The sequence below is a fragment of the Monodelphis domestica genome, chromosome 4, assembly GCF_027887165.1.
Source record: "Monodelphis domestica isolate mMonDom1 chromosome 4, mMonDom1.pri, whole genome shotgun sequence".
NCBI classification, from domain to species: Eukaryota; Metazoa; Chordata; class Mammalia; order Didelphimorphia; family Didelphidae; genus Monodelphis; species Monodelphis domestica.
Window position 1 is genome coordinate 45714906 of NC_077230.1, and position 25465 is coordinate 45740370.

At 38.5% G+C, this 25465-nt stretch overlaps 1 protein-coding gene across 4 annotated transcripts in view; it reads right to left on the bottom strand.

The window, feature by feature from the left end:
- Positions 1-317: 317 nt before the first annotated feature.
- Positions 318-25465, bottom strand: part of ACOT9 (acyl-CoA thioesterase 9) — a 30788-nt gene continuing 5640 nt past the window's right edge. For 2 of the 4 annotated variants that reach the window (XM_007493419.3, XM_007493421.2), the window contains exons 2-16: positions 25028-25125; positions 22716-22742; positions 21214-21259; positions 20460-20630; positions 20325-20362; positions 15512-15595; positions 13184-13287; positions 9522-9595; positions 7443-7510; positions 6395-6506; positions 3631-3721; positions 3128-3213; positions 2103-2190; positions 1775-1925; positions 318-716 (exon numbers count right to left, since the gene is read on the bottom strand). In XM_007493419.3, the coding sequence (XP_007493481.2) occupies positions 622-716; positions 1775-1925; positions 2103-2190; positions 3128-3213; positions 3631-3721; positions 6395-6506; positions 7443-7510; positions 9522-9595; positions 13184-13287; positions 15512-15595; positions 20325-20362; positions 20460-20630; positions 21214-21259; positions 22716-22742; positions 25028-25125 (1333 nt within the window). In that variant the 3' untranslated portion in view covers positions 318-621. The remainder of the gene's footprint in view (positions 717-1774; positions 1926-2102; positions 2191-3127; positions 3214-3630; positions 3722-6394; positions 6507-7442; positions 7511-9521; positions 9596-13183; positions 13288-15511; positions 15596-20324; positions 20363-20459; positions 20631-21213; positions 21260-22715; positions 22743-25027; positions 25126-25465) is intronic. The other 2 variants (XM_007493420.2, XM_056793359.1) reach the window with 1 other exon arrangement.

The following is a 25465-nucleotide window of genomic DNA, read 5'->3' on the forward strand; positions in this document are numbered from 1 at the left end:
TCTGTTATCTATCCATCTCATTTGTTAGAAAATTAAAGGGAAGATAATAATAAAAGCTAACATTTATATAGTTTTATTATCACCATTTTATAGATAGGGAAACTAAGCCACAGAGAGGTTAAGTGACTTGCCTAGAATCATACAACTGATAAGTGTCTGAGGGAGGATTTGAACTTAAATTATCCCTAATTCTATGTCCAGCACTATGTCAAGCTGCCCCAGGGTAGGAGCAGAAGAAATACTGAAGAAGAGCAAAATTCCAAAAAATTTTAGATAAAAAATAGGGAGAATTAAAAAAAAAAAGTTTAACAAAATGATTAGAGTGGACTTTTAATATTGAAATGTAAAACAAGTACAGCAAAAGTTATTTATAAAAATCATCTTGTCCTACTGCTTTGGCAGAAGAAAAGGAAAGCAATTTAGTACTAAATTAGGTTATGAACACAGCATAAATTATTTTAAGATTTTTGTTTTCGTCGTCGTTGGGTTAATCAAAGATCCCCTTTCTTCTAGGAATGATCCTTCTCGATGAAGACTAGAATGCTTTTACAGTAGCTCCCTCCATAACTCTCTTAAATACCGTATGCTCTGTCATCCTCTGGTTCCAAAAGGCAGCATTTTTTAGGGCGATGCTGGATAGGAATTTTCCCATTCATCTTTTGTGTCTTCTATAACGGACCTGAAATGTCGCCGACTATCTAAAAACAACATGGACTCTGAAATAAAAGAAAGATTGCTCCTTAAGGAACTCATCATCACATCTCAGCAAATTAGGACCTGAGCAGATGATGGAAACAAGGAAGACCAGGGACAGTGATAGGCCATATGAATCCCCTCAGAGGATTCTAGAGAGATCGCCTGGGGCATTCATTCCCTACTTGCAATCTATCACCCACCACCAAAATGAGAAAATACAGGGGAAGACAATAATGAGGATATGAACGTGTTATAGTCTACTATTAAGATGTAAACTTCTTGATCCTTCTCTAGACAGCACATCACTTGGGGCATCCCCTAATTCTAATCTGTCCCGCAATTCATAAGGTAGAAAGAAAATAATAGCAAAACCAATACTATAAACATGTTCTATACCCCTCTGTTCAAATGTAAATTCCTAGACCATTGAGAAGACGCCCCATCTTCTGCTCACAGGCTGGGGGTACGGACTATGGAGCAGGCTTTGGTTATCATCATCAGCCAGTAGGAGGAATGGTATCTGCCATGGGTCCTCAACTACAGAAGCTATGCACAAACAGGAGGCAATGTCCCTCCCTCCTTATCTATGCAAAACTTGAGACTATATATAAAAATATGAAAAGCTGCACATATTTTTCCAGTGCTTCATGCACTGGATAATTTTAGATAACTGCTTTTTTTATTCCTTTCTTCTGTTAGAAAAAAATAACTCACTGGGAAGTAGGAAGGGAGGGGAAAATGAAAATCGGGGCAAAACAGAAATAAAAAACAATAGCAGAAAAAGGCACATATTAATGCAAAAAGGTTTATATGTCTTCTGTGGCAGTGACTATCAATTCCAAATTGGAAGCCCAGGAAACAATGTAGATAGCTCTTCAGGGGGTGTGGGGGGACATCCACTGGGGGCAGCTGGGTGGCTCAGTGGATTGAGAGTCAGGCCCAGAGATGGGAGGTCTGGGTTCAAATCTGACCTCAGACACTTCCTAGTTGTGTGACCCTGGGCAACCAATACACAGTATTGATTCCAAGATGGAAGGTAAGGGTTAAAAAAAAAATAACATTCATTATTGTTACTTACCTCCGTAAGTTTTGGGAATCACCAATGGCACATTTTCTTTGGCATAAAATGTAAAATGGAAAATATTGGTAGTCTTGTGCTCTTTAGTGCAGGGTAAAGATACTTCACTGTGTACTCTGACTTGAATGTAATTCTTTTCAGTATAACAAACCTAAGAGAGTATTTTTAAAAAGAAAGCATAATTTAGTCAACCACTCTCCTAAGAATGAGGGGGGAAAATTAGTGATGAGAAAAAAATAACTCTAAGGTATAAAAGTATCTTCTCTTCCTTCCTTTACTCCCAGGATAAACAAAGAGAATATTATTTAATTTTGCATTTCATACCTACCTGGGAAGACAAAAAAAGCAGTGATCCAATTTCAACAGGGCTCTGAAACACGATATCATCTACTGCAGCTAGAAAAGCTCTGGAACCGCTGTTGATGGATGAGAGAATCTTGTTTTAAGGGTCCTAATGGCCTTGGGACCCCCCCATCCTGACTGCCCAGTATTTCAAGAAAACCCCAACAGATCCTTTACTCCATACCTCACTGCCTGCTCATCCTGCAGACTCTCCAACGCAGCTGCATCTTAAAGCATAGCCCTCTCAATCTCCCTACTGTCCAGTTCCAGGATTAGGACCAAAGTCAACCCTTCCACAGCTCTGCTCTCCCAAGGCCCCACTCACTGTTCCCATAATTCTTAGGACCAAAGTGCCCTGCCTAAGACCACAACTTCCCTTTGTGTGTTGGCTTCCTCATTAGAATATAAGCGCGTTCAGGCCAAGGACTGTCTGTTTTTGTATTTGTATCTCCAGAGCTTAGCACATGCCTAATACATAGCAAGCGTTTAATAAATGCCTTTTCATTTATTCTTTCTTATGCCAGGTAGACTCAATATTAACCCAAAATTTAATTTTAAAAAGAAGAAATTATGATGTTGGAAAGACAAGAGGGGCCACTTTGACAACAGAACTATGTCAAAAAGCATCCTCTTGGGGACAGTTGGGTGGCTCAGTGTATTGAGAGCCAGTCCTAGAGATGGGAGGTCCTGGGTTCAAATCTGGCCTCAGACACTTCCCAGCTGTGTGACCCTGGGCAAGTCACTTGACCCCCATTGTCTAGCCCTTACCGCTCTTCTGCCTTAGAACCAATACAGAGTACTAATTCTAAGACAGAAGGTAAGGGTTAAAAAAATAAAATAAAAAGCATCCTCCTTTCAGCAGGACTAACATATTAAATTAACAGATACTTTTCTTCAATGAAAATTTAATTCAAGCATGCAAACTACCAATCTTGCTTCACTTTTAGGAGACCACATTTAGACCTCACCAAATTATTTAGGATTACTATCAATGTGTATACCATGACTCACCAAAATTGATAAGCAGTAGCCCAAGCAAGTTCATATGCTTTTCTCATAAGGTAACCTCCAAAGATTCTATTGAAAATATTCCGTTTCTGTGTTTAAAATACATAAATGTATATGTGACATCCAAAACTAATAAAGAACTATACTTGGGAAATGGGAGAAATCAAGCCTTAAAAAGGACTCTCATAAGGGCAGCTGGGTGGCTAAGTGGATAAAGCATCAGGCTTGGAATCAGAAGGTCCTGGGATCCAATACTGACCCCAAACACTTCCTCACTGTGTGACCCTGGGCAAGTCACTTGACCCCCCCCCCCATTGCCTAGCCCTTACCCCTCTTCTGCCTTGGAAGCAGTACACAATATTAATTCTAAGATGGAAGGTAAGCGTTATTTTTTTTAAGGACTCTTAGAACACTCATAGGTACATGTGAATCAATTGGCATGCTGTTTGTTTAGAATTTTTCTGCCTCTATTATACATGTCCAGACAAAAAAAAAAACTACAATACCTCGGGATGGCATATATGCAGGCTCTTCAATATTGTATCTTCCATCCACTTTGAATCAGGACGTAAAACTTGACTTTCAAAAGTTACAGTCCTATATAAATTCAGATTTGCTCAATTATTCCAGTATGAGAATTTCATTAAAAAGCCACAAACATCATCCTAAGGCTTTTGGCACAATCAAGGAATCACAAAATTGCTAAACTGATCCAAATGCAGGTTGCATTGTTTTTTGACAAATTCTGGCTTATTCAATACCTAAATGTGGCATATACACAAACATAAAACCAGTGTTACTTTTTAGCATATACTTCTACAGCTTTGTTTGATTTTTCCTTTCAAAAAGAATTCACTTTAAGGAAGCGGTCTGTACTTAGATCAATGCAATAGCTTTAATTTTTTAGTTCTAGGGTTAACAAATGTGAAAACAGAGGGGCAGGTGGGTGGCTCAGTGGATTGAGAGCCAGGCCTACAGAAAGGAGGTCCTGGGTTCAAATCTGAGCTCAGACACTTCCCAGCTGTGTGACCCTGGGCAAGTCACTTGACCCCCATTGCCTAGCCCTTACCATTCTTCTGCCTTGGAGCCAGTATACAGTATTGACTCCAAGATGGAAGGTGAGGGTTTTAATTTAAAAAAAAATGTGGAAACAGAACAACAAAAAAAAACAGATAACAATTCAAGTAAGAGATGATGTGCCTTAACTAGAGTGGGGGCTATGTGAGTGTAAAGCAGAAGGAAAATCAAAAAGCTGAGGGAACCGATTGGATATGGTAGAGCTGTGGAAAATGAAAACTGAATGGCTCTGGGAATAAAAGGCTTTTTATCAACAGGATGTAATAGTGACACAGGCCATACTGGCATATCACGTACATTTATATGACAAGCTTTATATATGTAAACATTTGGGCCCCAAATAAATTAAACTCACTGAATTTTGAACTTTGGAGATCATCTAGTCTAACTCATTTTAACAAGTGAGAAAACTGCAAGACTCCATCACATCCTGCTGCCTTTTTTATTTTTTTTGGTGCTTCACAAAACACAAAATATGCTCCATTGTAATCAAACATATCTTGTGCTTTTCATCTCCTTCTCCCAAGATTGCCCACACAATCGTGTCTTTTCGAGTTCAATGCAATTAATCCTCACGACCTTACTTCTCTCTTCCTGTTTGCCTTTTCTGAAAAGTTAAAACATTACTAAATACACAAAACTCTCCACCAAAAGCCCGGTGCAAGAATGCATAAAGGTTATTTCAAGACGTACAATACTCCTAGCAATCAGAAGGTATAAATAGTGAAGTATGATGCAAAGACAGGAGAAGAGAATTAGGGACGTGGCAATTCTGATGCCCTGAATGAATTTCCCTCCTTCCTTATCTCTTGCCTAATAGGATATTAGGCTTCATTCAAAGTTCAGTTCAGGTACTATCTCCTACATAAAACTAATAGATGAACTGAGATGTTTTCTGCTGAATCAGACATTAAAGAAATTGGGGGAAAAAAAGGTAAAACAACACTACTTTTCTCACCAATATGTTTTTGTTTGGTAAATAGTTATTTTCACTAAAACATTATTTATGGTAACACATCATTGATTTTTTATATTTTAAGTAAACTAACAAATATCTTTACATTTTTAATGTTTAATATGGTAAACAAAAATTGATAGATATAACCCAGATACATAAATGCCGTTTGAGGTCTCCAAAATTGTCCAAAAGGGACCTCGATTCCAAAAAGTTTGAGAATCACTGCTTTAGGTAGGGCAAAGACTATTTTGGTTTTGTCCCTACATTCCCAGTGCCTAGCACAGTGCTGGACACACAAAAGACATTAATAAATATTTGCTGAAAAAGTGAAGGCAGAGCTTCACAACTTGGAACAGCCAAGGAAAGGCAGTGATCCCCGAGTCATATCCTGCAATCCCTACCTATAATGTTCTTTTCAGAGTGGAAACTAGAGAACCAAAGCCTTGGAAAAGCAACTACTAATAGTAAAACTAATTTCAGATTTACAAAAGAACAATTGGGGTCAATGCTTATGAGATAAAGGGGAATGGGGAGGAGAGGAGGGAAGAAGGAGAAGGTCACACACCTTTCCTGGAAGCAAAGTGAGAAATTCTTGAGGTCTCCTCCAATCCATTAATAGGGTTTAAAAACTTTCTTTACTTAAGATGACAATGAGAGGTAAGGAAATAATATCTTATTTGTGAACCTAAAGTCAATGTGTTCTTTGATCGAATCAACGTGAATCAAGTGTAGTCAATAGGACCCCCCCCAGTTATCACAAGCTGAGGACACATTACATAGTTGTCTTTTCACTGCACAAAGTAGAAGATGTCACTTCATAGCCACGCCAATTCTTCAAGGGCCTGAGATTTCATCAGTGAAAGCATCCCCTCCATCAATGCAGACTCATTCAGAATGTTTCATGAGTGGCTATGGAAGAAAAAATTCACTCCCCAGTGACCAACCTTCTAACGGTGCGATTCTTCAAACCCAGATCCAGTGACTCTTGGACCACCCAAATACTGACCTCCTAGGACCTGGAAGGAAACTTCCTGCCAACATTTGTGTTCCATTGACTAGTCTTTAAGATGCCAAGACCACCTCCATAAAACCATGAGGCACTGAAGAACAACTAGACACTAGTGAGTCATTTTTAAACGTCTATCCCAATTTGAAATGTATTCAACTTAGCTCCTCAAAAAGTCCTATATTCCACAAAAACTCTCCCTCTTTTCAAGCTGTCTGCCCCAACTTGCCTCGAGTCCAGCGTATTAAGGAACATGTCATGAATGGCATTCCTTTCTTCTGCCGTGGGAGCCATCTTCAATAAGGATGCAGTGGTGAGAGCAATCCGCCTCCCCTTATTCACTAGAAAATGAGAAATCCAAAAAACCCACAATTCACCACCGTCAGAGAAGTCAGCAAATTATAAGTCTACACTATTCTCTTTCAATGACTTACAACTTATATAAGCTTATCTTCCTAAATGTCTACATCATTATGACATCATGAAGTGTATGAAAACAATAGCTAGATCCAAATGAAATGAGTTCAGCACTGAGCCCAGTGATGTTTCTGAACTGTCAGTTTTAGGAAGCATATATTATGGAGTCCATTTCAACTACTGATTAATTACTTATAGTAAAAGAAGTGGAATTATCTTCTCCCCATCCAAGTCTACTTTCACATGAAATGCAGTAATGGTTCATTTATATATAGACATTGTGGGAAATTTCATGTAAAAGGGGCCAGTTCAAATGCCACCTCATCTAAATAGCCTTTCCAGCTACTAGATAGCCCACAGCTCTTGGCACTTCTCACACACTGTCAGATTCTGCTTTGTGCCATTTCTGGACACTGCGTTCTTTTCCCCATTCCTCCCTCACTTGACTGCAATCTTGTAGAAGGCAGAGATTGTGTGCTACCCTCATGTCTGTTACCTCTAGTGCCTCATAGCTTAGGAAGCACTCGATAAGTCTGATGGACTTATTAGAACACATTCAATAGCCCTTGAAGGGAAAGATTTTGGCACAGTTTAAAAATCAGCAAAAACGTATTAGACTATAGATTTGGTGTAGAGCAAACTAATGCTGTTCATTCTGGGTTGGAGTTTACAGTTCAATTCAAGACCCTGGTCACACTGGGTGAAAATGAGGCTTCTAAAAAGCAAACCTGAAAAGTCAGCCATCTCCCAGCATGGGGAAAAAAAATCTGACTAGCATGAAGTTCCAGGAAACTATCTGAAATCTCCCCAGGGTTCTATTTACTCCGATTTCTTAGGCGAGGATATACAATGTGACATACATTCTCCTTGCTTGAAGAGTTCTTCTTCCTCTGGAGTCTCAAGGACTAGTGGATTTATAAAAGCTGGTCTGAAGAGAGGAGAAAAAAATGTGTGTATATAATAAATATATAGGTGTGAATGCATAAACATAGGTGTGGATATGATTGTATGCATGCTAAAGCATGGTTTCATTTGGTGAAAGTTGAGGTGACGGTTGTCTTTTTGTTTTTCCAAGCCTTCTCTCTATCTCTTCTCTGTGTGACTGGTAAAATGGAACAACCTTTTGAAGGTCTTATGATATAGGTATTAGATGCATCATCTGCTGTGCCCATTCTTATTATAAAAGGATTCTTCATTTCGCCAAAGGCATAAGCAGCTAGACAATCAGAGATGAAATTTAAGTAAGTTCTCTCTCTGAGGTGAACAAAGGCATTTTGATGGGTTTATATATTTATTTGTAAATACTTATATATATTTAGTCCATTATATGAGCAATATTATATATTTTGATAATCTTACCAAACAAAAAATAGCACCATCAGCGCCAACTAACAAACAATTTGATGATGCCTCCTAACTCCCAATCACCTCTTTTGGTCCAGTATTGTGACTTTAAGGGTATGAAGAACTGCTCAAGCACAGAAATTCCCTCCACTGATTCAGAGCTATGAGTTGCCTCATTCTTGCAGTCTTAAAGAACTGCCAGGGCCAAGTGACTTCCTTGTGGTCCCAAAGACAGACAGAGACAGAACTTGAACCTCAGTTTCCCTCTGTCAAAACGGGAACGGAGAATGAGGAAGAGACAAGATGGGACCAGAGAGGGTAATTTGAAAGCAATCAAGTATGGACAGGGATGGGACCTGAATTTGGGATTTCACTAGTACAACTAATTCACAGGCAAGCAAACTCCTTCTACTATTTTTCCATCATTTAAACTCTGAGCAAGTTGACTAGAGTATTGAGAAGTTAAAAGTGATTTGCCTGGGCGCAGCTGGGTGACTCAGTGAAATAGGAGCCAGACCCAGAGATGAGAGGTCCTGGGTTCAAATCTGACCTCAGATACTTCCTAGCTGTGTGACCCTGGGCAAGTCACTTGACCTCCATTACCTACCCCTTTACTGCTCTTCTGCCTTGGAACCAATACACAGTATTGATTCCAAAATGGAAGTTAAGGGTTAAAATTTAAAAAAAAAAAGAGTCCTTTGCCCAGGGACACATAACCAACACCACATAGGTCAGAGTCAGAACTCTGAAACACTCTCTATCTGCTAGGCTAGCACTTCACAGAAATCCTCAGGGGCAGCTAGGTGACACAACAGAGAGAGCACAGGTTCTGGAGGCAGGAAGACAGGTTCAAATCCAGCCTCAGATACTTACTAGCTATATGACTCTGGGTAACTGTCTCAGTTTCCTCATCTGAAAAATGAACTGGAGAAGGAAATGGCAAACCAGTCCAGCATCTTTGCCAAGATGTCCAAATGAGGTCACCCTGAGTTAGAGATGACTGAAACAACTGACCACTCTGAGATCCTCGACAGTTTTCAAAGGGGTCCTCCCATCCAAAAGCTTGAGAACTCTATGCCAGAACACACTGCCTTTCAATCCAGTGTGGCATGCTGTAAAAATCTGACAGAGGTAACATACGTTCTGGAACAACATGTGGATTAATTTCCTAGACCACATACATTCATTAGGTAAAGTGAGGTTTATTTGTTTGTCCATTCAACAATAGCTTTTTTAATAAGTTGACTGATTTTGCTCAAAGCTGGATGTCAAAAGAGGACTCAAATTTGACTTGTAGGTCATTCTACTGCTATGAACAAAATATTAACCACAAAAATCCTCAGATGTAAATTTGAGAATAACCAAAATATGTTTAAAGAGAATTTTGTGAGGGGGGAGGGAATAGTAAGAGGGCATAATAAGGAGACCATGGAATCTAGCCTTTTTCCCTTAACTAAAGAAATTAACATAGCTAATTCCAGTATAAATGACTAGGTCAATTAACTTAGAAATCCAACTTCATTCTGGTAGAATAAAAGTAACAAAGAGTATTGGGAATATATTGCACAGTTCCAGAGTTCTAGATCAATAATTACCCTTTACTTTCAGGATCACGTGCCACCATTACAAATGTGGCCTCCAAGATGTGATGTCTAACAGCATCCTGTAACTAAAATAAAAAAGGAAAGAGGTTGGATAGAACAGGTGCTGCCTATTAATAACACAGTAATTCTAACTAGTACAATGACTTTAAGAAATAATCATGGGAAGACCACTACAACCATCTATATAATCCTTATTTAGTCATCTAACTCTGACATACTAGCAGGCAATCGGTGATAGTACATGGAGAGTCCTAGAGTCAGAAAGAGATGAATACAAGCCCTGCCTCTGGCACATACTGGCTAAAGTATTCTAGCAATCTTTTTAATCTTAAGTGTACTAGGCAACTCTTTAATATTTTAAATTACATCCAAGGTGTTAACCTGCCTTGGTGGAGGGAGTTTCCTCACTGGGAGTTGCTTATACCAACAAAATCACAGATTGCATATATATAAATACACACACACAAAACCCCACATACCCCCCAAAAAGCCTCTGATGTATAATATTCAAAATTTTTTCACAAACTTTAATCTTATAAATAACAAACTTATAGATCCATAATCAAATAAACCTCATGAAGTTGAACCTTTTATTCTCTTTATTGAGACTTATTTAAACAAGCAGTTGATACTAAAAAATGGAAAAGATACAGGAATAGATACTGACATAGACTACTACCAGCTAGGAGAGAATGCTGGACTTGGGAGTCAAGAAGATCTAACTTCACAGAAGAAAAAAAACTGCTTGAATACATGGAAATCTGATTGGGGATGTAGACTCTAAGTAATCATCCTAATGCAAACACCAACAACATGGAAATGGGTTTTGATCAAGCACACATGTAATACCCAGTGGAATTGTGAGTCAGTTATGGGAAGGGTGTGGGTAGTGGAGGGAGGGAAAAAATATGATTCTTGTAACCAAGAAATAATGTTATAAATTGACTAAATAAATTAATTTAAATTAAAAAAATAAAAATGCTAAAAACTTCCTTTGAGGGAAAAATAAATAAACTTTTTAAAAAAGCAGTTCTAACTTTAAAATCTGCCTTATATACTAACTAGCCTTTCTAGGCCTAAATTTCTTCATCTATAAGGGATTAATAATAATAAGGAATTTGGACTCAATGGCTTTGAGAATCTCTTCCAGCTCTAAATCTGTGCTCTTAAAATTCTGTATTAGCTCCTAAGGAAGTTTGACTTGTGTAAATCAATTGGTTTGAAGGAGAAAACATTGATAGTGCTTTTGTAAACCTTAAAATTTCTTAGACTTATAAATGTTGGAAATTTCACCATTGGGAAATTTCATACTTGAAAAATTTCTTACTGATAGTCTATTGGAATGTGAACCCCATTGGCATGGGAGGTTCCTCCTCCTCCCTTCTTAAGATTACTTTAGGACAGAAACCTTTTGCTGAACAATGGAAAGGGCTTTGACCTATGCTTAAGCATAGAACAGGAATTTCTTTGAGTCATGATTGATTTTAGAATTGATACAATAGAGATACTTGGAATGACAGAACCAGGTCTTGGAAATTACAATCTCCACCCTACTTAGTCCTAACAGGATTTAGGAAGAGCTGCAGCATAGATCAAAATTTAATTATTCCAATCTCTACCCTACTCAGGGTAACAGGATTTAGGAAGGGTTGTAGCAAAGGATCAAGATTTAATTATTTGAGAATATGACCTTCAACAGACATGTGCAAAGCCACAGACCTCTGGGCGGTCCTGGGTTAAGCTAGAGCCACCATTGGCACAGGGAAGACATGGACAGTGATTGGTAGATGTGAGAACTGAGGGGAGGGAACTTGGATGGTTTGCTTAAAGAGAGAGGGGTCTGAGGACTGAGGGGTGGTTGGTTGGAGAGTTTTGGCTCTGAGTGGTTGGAGAGGTGCTCTGAGAAGCTTGCTCTGAAGGAAGCTGGAGGTGGAGGCCCCTGAGACTGTTTCTCCATTTTGGTCACGTGAGTAATAGGGACTGATCTCTTTTCTTTGCCCCAGCTATCTAAGGGCTTGGGCCTTTTGGTCCAGCCTAAACAGAAGGGGTATTTAAGCCCTATTCCCTTCTCTCCCCTTTCTCTCTCCCTCTCTTTCTCTATCTCTAATACCTTTCTTCATCCTGTTTGTAATTAAACTCCATAAAAGGTTGACTGCTGACTTGAGTTTTCATTTAGGAATTACATAGCTGAATTCCTTGGCGACCTGAAATTAATATATATCAGTCTTTTCCTTGTCACACTTTGGAATCCAATATGTACTAGATAAAAATTGATAAATTGCCTTGGCAGCTGGGTGGCTCAGTGGATTGAGAGCCAGACTCAGAAACAGGAGGTCCTGGGTTCGAATCTAGTCTCAAATACTTCCTAGCTGTGTGACCCTGGACAAGCCACTTATCCCCCATTGCCAAGCCCTTACCATTCTTCTGCCTTGGAACCAATACACAGTATTGATTCTAAGATGGAAGGTAAGGGTTTTTTTTTTTTTTAATGGATAAATTGCCAAAATTAAGAAACTAAAAAAAGATTAACAAACCAAATTAGTCACCAGATGCTTGAGCACCTTGTCAAGCAGATATACAGTGGACCAGGACAATTTGAATTTCAAAATGAACAACTGTTTAAAATCTTAAAAAGGAAGCTAGTAGACAATTATGTGCATGAGATACTGCCTACAAAACAAATTTTGCAGAAAACTTGGCCAGAGACACAAGAGAGTGAGACCATCCCCAGAGCACCTGAGGAAGAAACTAGAAGGAAGCTAGCAAGCAGATAAAGTAGGGGAAAGTACTATAAAAGATTATGAAACAAATTGTCTGATCCATCATGGCAGAACACCCTTGTCAGAGCACAATTCTAATACCTCAAGGTTGGGACACAATGAAGCACTTGAAAGTCATTGATCATTTTTTTTTTCAGTTACACATATAGACAATTTTTTGATAATTGTTTTCTGACATTTTAGGATTGAGATTTCCTCCTTCCCTCCCATCCCCACCATCCAAGGCAGTAAATAATCTGATACAGATTATATCAGTGAAAGTCATTGACCATTTAACACAAGGACGTTGCCTTTGCCCTACTATGGCAAAGACGTGGGACAAGGATAGGAGGGAACTTAGCTCCTTTGAACACAGTCCCCCTTTCTCTCCATAGGCAAACACATCTGGTCAACAGGGCAGGGCAGGGTTACTCAAATGGACTTCAGAAATCTACCAAGTCCAAGGGTCTAGATTCCTCATGGATGAGGCTTTTTATGTCCTTAGAGGACCAGGAAGGAGGGAATAAGCATTTATTAAGTGCCTTCAAAAGAAAGGGGCAGCTAGGTGGCTCAGTGGATAGAAAACCTGATCTGGAGATGAGAAGTCTAGGATTTAAATATGACCTCAGACTTCCTAGCTGGGTGAACCTGGACAAGTCACTTAACCCCCATTGCCTAGCCCTCACCACTCTTGTGCTTTTCTGCCTTGGCGCCAAGGTGCGATATTGATTCTAAGACTGGAGGTAAGGGTTTAAAGGGGGCGGGGGGGGGGGGGGGGAAGAGAAAAACGAACTGGCTTCTCCTAAAGGTAGAGGATCCTCGGGGGTCACAGAGTCTACCCATGGCCCTCCGTTTATAGGATTCGCATCATTCAGAAACAAAGCTGCCACTCACCTGATACATGTGCATCTTGACTTCCATAGATGTCTTTCCAACCCAACTCACATATCCATTAAAATGAATATCACATTCTGGGCTTATATCTCTCTTACGTAAATCTGAAAAAATATACAGGGAAACTTGGAATAGGATCCAGGCTCAGGCTCCTCTTCTCTCCTCTGAAGTAGACTGCTTGTTTAGGAATGGTGAGGGAAGAAGGCGGTAAAGCCAGGAGAAATGTATACCCAGGGGTGCTTAATAAACACTTGTTACAGAGTGAACTGAATAGAGGCTGCATGGCTTATCCTTGGAGGAGAAAGGAGCCTGGACATGCTCCACACTCCGTAGGGGAACAGGGAAGAACATGGCATCTTTCTAGCTACAAGGCTACATCTACTCCTTCACCCTTACAACTCTAGAGCGGGATTCTTCACCTGGTATTTCATGAACCTTTTAAGGAGCCCTTCTCAGAATGCTGTTTTAAATGCATGAAATAAAACACATGGGATTATGAAACCAAAGAGGAATGAAAATAGAGATGTCAATTTTTTCCCACCCAAATTCACAGATCCCCCTGAAATCCACCCCAGTTTAAGTACCTCTGCTCTAATAGGAAGAAAAATGTAGAGTCTGGCATATGTGTTTAAAAGAGCCTATTTCTACTTCTTTTACTTCATATTTTGGTTTCATTTTAAGTTAACTGCTCTTATTTATATAAACAGTCTATTATTTCCAGAGCTCTAAATATTTTATAGGGAACATTATATACAAATGAGAGGCAGAGTTTGACTTAGTAAAACAATATATTATATTATGACACAGACAAGAGTTGTTGGAGATGAGAGAATGTGGGTGGCTTTTGCCCTCTGCATCAGTCCAGTCCCTATGAAGTCACTGATGCAACATAGTATGAAAAGAATCCCTAATTCCCACCACAGTAGCTGTGCTTTAAGGTTTCCAGAATGCTTTCATACTAATAGCCCTGTGACATGGGCAGGGCAAGTATTGGTGCAGATGGGGAAATGAAAGTTAAGAGGAACAATGTGCCTTGCCCAAAATAACAGAGCCAATAAGTGTCAGGGCCATGATTCAGAGGCTCTTTCCACTCTATCAGACTGCCTAAGGAAAATCCTTTCTTTTTTTTTTTTAAACACTTACCTTCTGTCTTAGAATTGATACTAAGTATTTGTTCTGAGTCAAAATAGCCACAAAGGCTAGGCAACTGGAGTTAAGTGACTTGCCCAAAGTCACACAGCTAGGAAGTGTCTGAAGTGAAATTTGAACCTGGGACCTCCCATCTCCAGGTCAGATTCTATCCACTGAGCCTTCTAACTGCTCTGTTTTATTTTGTTTTGTTTTTAAAACAAGTGATAATAGGTACTATTATTAGCTCCATTTTACTGATGGAGAAACTGAGGCAGGCAGAGATTAAGTGAATTGCCCAGAATCACACAAATAATAAATGTCTGGCAGAATTTAAACTCAGGTCTTCCTGGACCCAGATCTAGGACTGTATCTACTGTACCACCCAGGTACTAGCTACATACAAATGGACTGAAGTGCCTTGTTATGTAGTGAGCCTGTCCTCATTGAGTATGTGCAATTACAAAGTAGGAGGCCATTTAGCATGGATGCTATAGCAGGGATTCCTGTATTGAGAACGAGATTGAACTGGACAACCTCTGAAATTTCCCAAACCTAAAACTATTGTCTTTCCATGTTCAAATTTCGCATGAAATGTTTTATTTTTTTTTTTAAGTTACTTCTATACAGCAAGGGCAAATAAGATTAACTGATGAAGAAAACAACTAGGGAAGCTTTGTTTTGCTACTGCTTTTTTCACCTGGTCTCACCTTGGTGCCAGATGTAGGTCTGGTGGCTCTAGAAATACAGACCCAGTTGCTAACTTCTAGAAAACTTACACCTACATGTGAAGAGTTAATCCTATTTTGGTGAGGGTCAGCTAATACGTTGGAAAGAAAACCAACTGAAATATAATAAAATTCCATATGAAAGGAAATTACTTTTGCTCAAATTAGTCAATACCCATTTAATATTTCCATATTCAGCTGAATACTGAAATTGAGTTGGAGGTGCTTAGGTGGCTCAATAGAGGTTCAATGGCTAGAGCTAGGACTAGAGACAAAAGGTCCTGGGTTCAAATCTAGCCTCAGACACTTCCTAGTTTTGTGACCCTGGACAAGTCACTTAACCCCCACTGCCTAGCCCTTACCACTCTTCTGCCTTGGAGCCAATACACAGTATTGACTCCAAGGTAAGGGTTTAAAAAAAAAAAGAAGAAATGAATTCAATTCAATTGAAGCATAGATCGACATTACTTACCAATTTTGTCAACCAAGGCCGTCACAATAGTATAAGGGGACATCTTGACAGACTCTATTTTAGTGTGAGTATAGCAAACGAGAACTAAGGAGAAATAAGAGAGTTAATCAGTGATAGGGAACAGTAAAAAATATTTCTCAATACTCAGATCACTTACTCACAACATAAATACCAGACCATAGCTTATGAAGTTCTGGTCCCTCATCTGCCACCACTTTACAGAAGGCATTGATCTCATCTTAGAATCACAGGCTGGTTTGACTGAAAGGCTTTAGAGATCAGTTTAATTGTCTTATTTTAGTGATAAGGAAAGAAAGCCTCAGAGAGGGGAAAGGACTTGTCCAAAGTGACATATATGGGAATGACAAAATCCATTCTTCTTTCCACCGTGTTATATTGATGTTTATTTTATAAAGTTTTTAAAATTACAGGGACTGAAATTTTTCAAACTGAGAGACACCTCTTTTGCTCCCTGTTCTCAGCTACTGGCCCATGAAGCAATTCCCTGATCAAGAACTGTCTCTTGTTCTCTAGGATTCAAATCCATAGGTCTACCTTCCCTCTCTCATCCTGGCACACTAATACTTTATCCCACTCACTTACACAACCTCTTGTCACTATGACCCATAGCTTGAATCATCTAATTCTCACCTTCCTTGAAGCATAGGCTTTCTACCTTCTTAAAAAAACAAACAAAAAAGAAAAAACCCTGCCTTTTCAGCAACTATTTTCTTTCCTACCATCCACAAATAATTACTAGAATATGATTCTAATAAATATATTAGAATGTCAGGACAGTAGAGCACAAAATGAGCTGGAGCTTTTGATAAAGGACCAAAAATGGGATTTTTAAAAACACTCTCACTGAAGTAAAAGAAAACTACTGATGACACTAGCAGTCAATACATATGCTATCTATACACACTGTCTATGACTTCAATTTCCAAACCTTTCACTGGTCCCCTCTGATCGGTTTCCAATTCTGACTGCTGAGAGATATAGGATGTCTACAATAACACTTTAAGCATCTTGAGGGCAGAACCTGTTGTTTTTTTCTTCCATCTTATTTTCCTGTACCTAGAATCATGCACTTAATAGCACCAGACACAAACATTTGGGAGTGAACATATATGGGATATGACCAAGAACCTCCAAGGTCTATCAAACCTGACAGAAACAACTCACTTCTGGTTATTCATCTCATGACAAATGAGACCCCTAGAAGGAACCTAGAAAATTATTCTAATTATGATACTCTACATAAGAAAACAAAGGCCTTTGGGGCAGAGAGAATGTATGCATCAGTGCTGGCAAAAGAACATAAGGACTTTAGGGGAGAAAAGAAGATATGGCAAAGATGCACAGTGAACTCATCTATCAACTCAGATTTTTTAAGACCTACTCAAAAATTCATACCACAGCAAAAATGAGAAGGAAAACAAGAACAGAAGCATTTTATTAGAATGTCAGGACATCAAAGCACAAAATGAGCTGAAGCTTTTAATAAAGGACCAAAAAATGGGATTTAAAAAAACTCTATCACTGAACGTAAAAGAAAATTACTGAGGACACCACCAGTCAATAACCCAAGTTCACAACTTCAACATCATCTTTGCCTTTTCCCTCTCCCTCATTTTCTACATCCAATCAGCTGCCAAGACGTCCATCAACTTTACTCAGACTCTTATCACTTCTCACCTACATTAATTCCAATAGTTTCTTATTGGACCTCCCTATTTCCAGTTCATCTTCCTCTTGTTGTCAAAATAATCTTCCCAAAGCATAGGTCTAACATTTCACTTCTCTGGTCAAATATCTTCAGTGATTCCCTATCACCTGTAGAATAAAACACAAGCTACTTGGGTAGACAGTTAAAGCCCCACCATATGGCTCTAAGTTACCTTTCCAGATATTTACATTAATCTTCTTTACATGTTCTATGTTCCAGACAAACTAGACTAGTTGCTGTTCCACTTCCTATTTATGAGCCTTTGCACAGGTTATTCCCTATGCTTTGTCAAATTGTAGCAGAGTAAAAAACTAGCCTCTTATAATCTTTAGCTTCCCTTAAGGCTCAGATCAGGGGCTATCTCATTTTTCTTGATCCCTATTTCTATTAGTACTCTCTCCCTCCTCAAATTATCATACATACACACACATAACTTTATATACATATATGCACATAGATTAAAATATTTCAATATATTTATTGGTATATTTATATATATTGATTGATGTATTTCAATACATAAATCTAGATGTCCATGGTTTATTACTTAGCAGAATGTAAGCAAGTGTCTTGAAATTAGGGACTATTTTTGTTCTTGTATCCCCAATTTCTAACATGGTAATCAATAAGTCAGTCAGTCAACTATGTGCCTGGGACTGTGCTAAATTCTAGTAATACAAAAAGATAGAAAACAATCTTTGTTCTCAAGAAGCTCACACTTTAATGATGAAGACTGTATGCAAACAATTAGGTTCAAAAAAGGCATATACAGGATAAATTGGGAGTTTTCCACACACCCTCTGAGTGGTATTTTTTCTATATCTTTAATGCAGAGTGTGACCATGACAATCTCTCTCAAAATCATAGTAGAGCTTCCAGTCTTCAGAATGTCTTTAATTAGACATTATACCCCTCACTCAGGTCAATACATTAAAAACAACTCAGCATTTAGCTGATTCTCTAAGAAAGAGAGATTGTGTGGAAAAGCTGATCCTCAAATTTTCATGTCTTTTCTACCACCTCCCCTATCTTTCCCCTGCCTAAAAAGTTCAGTTAGCCATTCATTCTACTTGAAAGTGAACAAGGGGTTGAGGGCTGGGGGAGAAGAAAGGGTGTGCTGGAGTTAACTCTAACCAGAATCTATTACTGAATGTTTTATTGATCATCTGGATTTAAGGAAGTAGGGATGGGTGTGTGTGTGTGTGTGTGTGTGTCTGTGTCTGTGTGTGTCTGTGTCTATGTGTGTCTGTGTCTATGTGTGTCTGTATGTCTGTGTCTGTGAGTGAGTCTACATCTTTGTGTGTGTCCTGGAAAGCCTAGTTGTTAAATATTTACTAGCATGCCTCTGTATTGCTCTGTAAATTCTGTTTGAGATCACCAAGAGTGAAATACAAGGCTTAGAGAATTAAGTCATCACCAGATTGGAGGTCTGGTGACTGAAGGTCACTGATAATAATTAATAATAATAATAATGGAATTCATATAATGTTTTGATATTTGCAAAGTGCTTCACATTCATTATATCATTTGAGTTCCACAATACTTCTGGGGAGATCTAATATTATTATTATTATATTGACCACAGCACTTGGGTTCTCCTTCAGCAATGAAATAAAATTAAATCATAGTTAAATTTGCCATCTTACTTTAGAGGAAAATGAAAAACTCCCCAATAAAGAAAATTATTCAATGACTTGACCATGTTAGAATGACTACTGTGTATTGGTTCCAAGGCAGAAGGGTGGTAAGGGCTAGGCAATGGAGGTTAAGTGATTTGCCCAGGGTCACACAGCTGGGAAGCGTCTGAAAGCCAGATTTGAACCTAGGACCTTCCATCTTTAGACCTGGCTCTCAATTCACTGAGTCACGCAGTGCCTCCTAAACAAAAACTCTTTTAAAATGATATCTTGTTGCAATTCAAATTTCAACTACAGAAATGGAAAAAAAATTCCATAATATACTACCCATTTACATACATGTATACATATATATAACACACACATATCTATCAATACATTCACAACTGCTAATCAGTCACTTGGTAGACTATGTTAATATTCTATCACCTTAACAGATTGATTCATTCAATTGCTGATGTCCCCCTAAGAGGTTCTTACCAACATCTGGTGATATTAGGACATCTATGTGTTTAAATCAGCCTTGGCAACAGAAGAGTAGGCATAAGCACAATGTATTATTCTGTAAGGTTCAAATATTGTTTGTTTTTGCATGCTAAGAGCCCCTAATAAAGACAAGCAGATATCAGTTCAAGAAAGGTTTAGTTCAGAAACAGAAGCATCAATACAGGCAAAGTTTACTAATTGGCAGAAAGCTTATAAACATTGTTAGACCAGTATGCTCATCTGATGAACATTTTTCCAAGGCACAACAAATGGTTTTTAAATAAATATACAAACCACAAATTACTGGTTTCAAACAACTCAATTAACTTAAATAAAACTATCATGATACAAACTCTAAACTTCTGATAAAAGTCAGTTGTATCAGCATAGTATTGCCAATGAAGGCTAAAAAGAAACTGGTTCATTTGGTTTAAGGAAAGGAAGCCTGGGGTTACATCAAAAATGGTTTCAGATTCATAAGAGGAGTCCTACCAAATCTTAATGCAGTTTTAAGCCTTAACAGCTTAAAAGAATCATTTTTATTATAATTATCATTACTACTGCTGATAGCAGCTTTTGGACCATCCTGTATATTAGGACTAGACTCTAAGTCTGTTGGATTTATGTCTTATTTACCTTTATCCCTCTTTTAGGATTTAGTACAATGCCTATACACAGCCTTAATAAATATTTGAGGAATTGAAGGATCATCAGTGGAAGTCTAAAGTAGGGAGCAGGCTTTAAGGACATACTTCTTAACCCATAGGGCTGGCTGTAAACTCATCTACGGACTCCCTGCCTCAAGCTTCTCTATGTAGTCATCTATGCAGACTGAATCACATGAAGGAAGAGAAAAAGATTAGAAAACTTCTGATGGTTCCTTTCACCCACAGGGTTCTCTGATTCTAAGTAAACAGTGACAAGCACAACTGTACAGAGAAATGTTGGTACGCTTTAATACCTCCTAAGCTGTCAAGATCCTCCAGAATCCTGCCAAATCTGTGAAATAAAGGAAAGTGAGATTCAGCATGTGGAAACCACAGTGCATTCATTTCCTTCTAAAACTAAAATCCCAGCTAAAGAGCAACCCTGTTACCTTACAACATTGTTTGAGGACAAATATCTCTCCCGTAATTGAGGCTGAGTTCCCAAAGGCAAAAGGACTTCAATGTAACTGTCCTTTATTCTCCTCGGAGTCAGGTCCGCCTGCTGTTTAGGCAAAAGATTATGAAGTAACTTTCTTTCCTCCATTGCTTTAATATGGTCTCTGGAAAGAAAGGAAGCAAATTGCACATAACACAGGATTGGGACTCCTGTTGACACTCCTGCAAAGCAGGCTCCCCATTCTCCCCCGATCCGGACTGTCCCCTCTGTGATCCAGGGGCACTGGTCTTCTCACTGCTCCTCAAACACAGCACTGCATCTCCTGCCTTTTTCCTGCCTGTCCCTTTCCCCCTCCACCTCTGTGTTCCTCTGGCTCCCTTCAGCATTCAGCTCAAAGCCTCCCTTGTGCAGGAAGCCTTTTGCTTCCTTCTTGCCTTCTCTGGGGATTCCCTCTCATTTAACACAATCTATATCTTACATGGTTATCTGCACGCTGCCTCTCTCCTGAAAGTGAGAGCTCCCTAAGCCAGGCTTTGTCTATCTCTGTAGTGCCAGCACTCAGACCAGGACTCCCCGAATGCTTGGTGACTGACCGATGAATTGAGAATATGTGCAAGGTGGGATTCGGATAGAGGCCTCTCCTGATCCCACTATCTCTTCCTTCACCAACAAAGCCCCACCACCCTCCTCCTCCTCTTTATACATCACCAATGACAGCAGGAACCCAGCCATTGTCACCAACATACCTCCAGTACAAGGATATTCCTACTATCTCCCGAAGCTTCTTCCGTACTGAAATAAATAAGGAAAGAGCAGTTGGTGAAATTTATGAAAGCAATTAGGGATTGCAGGAAAGCAGAAAGGGATTAAGCTGTTAAGCCCAAGGTCCAAGCAAAAAGCTGCATGCACTTAGTGGATATAGAGACAGAGATCTGAATTAATAAGAACTAAGGGTACTGTTTAAAATCAAGCGATTGGTCTAGAATTCTTAAACCTGCAAGAACTGTGATATCCAAAAACAATGTATATGCTAATAATTAGTTCTTATAGAAACAAATATAATAGGACATAATAGAGAAAGGAAATGATCATTTATGTAGCACCTACTATATGCCAAGCACTTCATAAATATTATTTCATTTAAACCTAGTGACAGCCCTGCAAGGTAGATGCTACTATTGTCCCATTTTACAAATGAGGAAACTTGGGCAAATAAAAGGTTAAATGACTTGCTCAGGTTCAGATAGTTCAACAGTGTCTGAGGCCAGATTTGCACCTAGGTCTTTGATTCCAAGCCCAGCACTCTATCCCCTGTGCTAATAATAATGACGATGATGACAATGATTCCTAACATGCCAGGCACTGGGCTAAGTGCTTTTTTATTTTATTTAAATCTCACAACCACCCTGGGAGGTTGTTGGTTTTTGGTTTGGTTTTTTTTTATCTGTTTTACAGATGAGGAAACCAAGGCAAATGGAGGGTTTCCTGACTCCAGGCCCCATCCATGCTCTATCCACTGCAAAACCTAGCTGCCTCTTAAAATAGTACAATTAAAAAAAATAGTTCAATTTATTTATCTAGCATACTTTTGTAACTACATAATGAAAACCTTTACAATGGGATAACTACAGACAGTATAACACCCATAGCAAAGGCAGAGAGTTACAGCAGACTTTGTTTTTCCAATTTTACAGTTCCTCCTCTGTGGCACAAAGGTCACTTTGGGTTCTTGAAGCCTGTCATACCTATTCTTACAAGTCCTACCAACCCAGAAAGGCTTAAAATACAGAAGCAGTTTAATTCTTTTTTTTTTGTCCAAGATCTAGCTTAGCTAAGTTCAAAGAGACCTCATGCCTGTGATCTCAAAAAAGTAATGGATTTTTCAGCCACATCAGTTCATGAAGACTTTCCATGAAGCTACTGTAGGGTAATAATCTGTGTTGGTGAAGGTTGTGCCTACCCCAAGGAAATCAGGGATATATTTGATTAAAAGTTGTTTCAGAGAACATCATCTGATCCATAAAGTAGCTAACCTGTATAAAAACAAGCTGATTTATAACAAAATTCAAGTGAACTCCCTCCACTGTCCAACAAGTTTACACTGGAAAGCCAAAGAATTCAAGCAAAGCAGGCAATTGAAAAAAAAAAACTTTATTCCTGTACTTGCCCAAAATTCTGTTATAAAAAGCAAGGGAATATTAATGCTAAAAACTGAAACTGAAAAAAAAGTTCATACATTACTGCATACCTTCATTCACATGCATAGTTGTGTCTGCTATAAGAATAGAAGAAAACTGTTAGATCATCAGTACCAACAGAAGAGAGAAAACAAATTTCGAGATTTCAAATAATGGATTGATTTGTCATTCATATTTCTAATGGCATTTCGCACTATCTACTTCAACACTGTGAACTAGAATGAGAAATCCTTGCTCCCTCAGTTTAATTTGGTCTAAGAAAGTAGTGTCTGGACTAACATGAATTTTCATTTTTGTGCAAAACACTAATGACTATTCTACCCTTTCTACTTCATGGACATTTCAAAGGATACACCAATTAACATAGTAAGGAATTTCAAAAAATATTGATGTCTAAAATTAATCTAATTAATTCTTTTATTCCTAAAACTCTTTCACTTACCTTCTTTTCTTTCTTTCTATTTTTTTTAAACCTTAACCTTTCATCTTGGAATCAATGCTAAGTATTGGTTCTAATGTAGAACATGAAGGGCTAGGCAATTGGGGTTAAGTGACTTGCCAAGGATCGCACAATTAGAAAGTGACTGAGGACAAATTTGAACCCAAGACTTCCCCTCTCCAAGTCTAGCTCTCAATCCACCAAACCACCTACCTAGCTGTTCCTATCTTCTGTCTTAGAATTAATATTAAGTATTAACTCTAAGGCAGAAGAGCAGTCAGAGCTAGGAATTGGCTTGGAATTAAATGACTTGCCCAGGGTCACACAGCTAGAAAGTATCTATGGCCAAATTTGAACCCAAGACCTCCTGTCTCTAGGTCTGCTTTCTATCCCCTGTGATATCCAGCTGCCTCTAGTCTAATTAATCATAAAGACTAAGAGAAAAACATGAAGAGACCCAGAAAGGTAGGCTGCAATTAAATAACAATTTTAATGAACATGAAATAATGATGATGATGATGATGATGATAATAAGCATTCATATTGTACCTTACAGTTTACAAAACACTTTCTCCCCTTTCTCCCAATTGTCCAAGGGGATTATCCCAATGGAAAGACTATTAAATATGTTTTGCTGTCTCAAAATATAACTGATATAGCCTGAATTTGAATCAAAATCTAAAGTTTCTTCTATACTATACCATAATACATAAACATAATACCACAGACCCATGAGTTAGGAAGCAGTTAACAAATGTTCACTGCTAAGATTTCTTCAGTGAATAAAGTTGGTTAAAAACAAAACAAAACACCGAGTTCTGTGTTTATGACTATATATAGCATCCACATACATTTGTTGTTGTTCAGTTGTCTCAGTCGTGTTTGACTCTTCATGACCGCATTTGGGGTTTTCTTGGCAAGGATACTGGAGTGATTCGCCATTTCCTTCTCCAGCTCATTGTACAGATGAGGAAACTGAGGCAAACAGGTTAAGTGACTTGCCCAGGGTCACACAGCTGGTAAAGTGTCTGAGGCCAGATTTGGACTCAGAAAGAGGAGTCTAATTGACTTTAGATCTGGCACTCTATCCACTGTATCCCCTAGCTACCTATAAACATAAGTACATATGATGCAAAAATGCATATATGATATGCATGTATAATATGCATACATACAGGTTTCAGATATATAAATACAAGTATATACATATATATGCTTTAAACATGTGGTGTCCCCAAAATCTTGGTGCAATTGTAAGGCTTTTTAAAAAATTGTATAAATGAATTTATAATAGTTTTCTTTAATGGCTTAAAACTACACTAAAACTTTGGGGATATCTTTTATGCAAAGTCTAAAATCTACCAATTTAGTCTATCTCAGAGACTATACTTCAAACTATAATAATAAACAAGTCAATGCTGATAAAGTCAATCCATAGTTTGAAGATGCTTTGAAATTATGAATTTAAGTGTGATCGATGAATTCTACCACTGCTTAACATTCTATTTGCTTTAGTTTGGACATATGCAGGGTCAGCCTCTTCCCTATACATTTGTATCTTTTTTCCAGAGATTCCCCTTCAGTTCCCATACATTTAACCCAAGGACCTTGGAGGTAGATGTCACTAAGTCAAGTGCTTCTAGGAGCCCTGAATTAAGGCCTTCCTCACACTCCAAAAGCAGCTTTTCCTCAAAGCAGCTTCATCTCTATGCAGTTGAGCCACCAGTAGCTTAGTACCATGCCAGGCATGTAGTGGTAAATGCTTACCGATTGCCTGAAAATCTACCTTTAAAACAATAACACAAACATCTGATAAGCTAAGCGCTGTTCAACAAAATTCCAACTCAGATAATAGAGGCATATCTGAGGTAGAAGAGACATTTTAGGCACATCATCACCAAAGGTCAATCCAACAGCACTTACATGCATTCATATCAAAGGTTCCCGTGGTTCCATGACTAAATGTCTGTTGGCTGGGTGTCCCACCAAAAATGGCTCGTCCTTTGCTTAAAGCACGAAATCTGCGGGGCAAAATAAACTGAATTCAGAATTAAGCTTAAAAGACAAGGAAGCTCTTTTCTTGCAATGCTACTGAACAAGAATCTTTCTTTTCTACTCCAGTATGAACATGTCTGTATCATGCAATTTCACTTAATTAGACGCCACCTTGTACTATTCTGTTGCTGTCTCATCTCCCCAACTAGATTGTAAGTTCCCAGAGTCTAAGCTCTTAACACTTAACATCATGGACCCTTTTGACAATCTGGTGAAACCTGTGGATCCTTTTGCAGAATGATGTTTCTAAATGAATAAAACAAAATATGGAGAATTATAAAGGAAATCAATTCTTTTGAAATACAA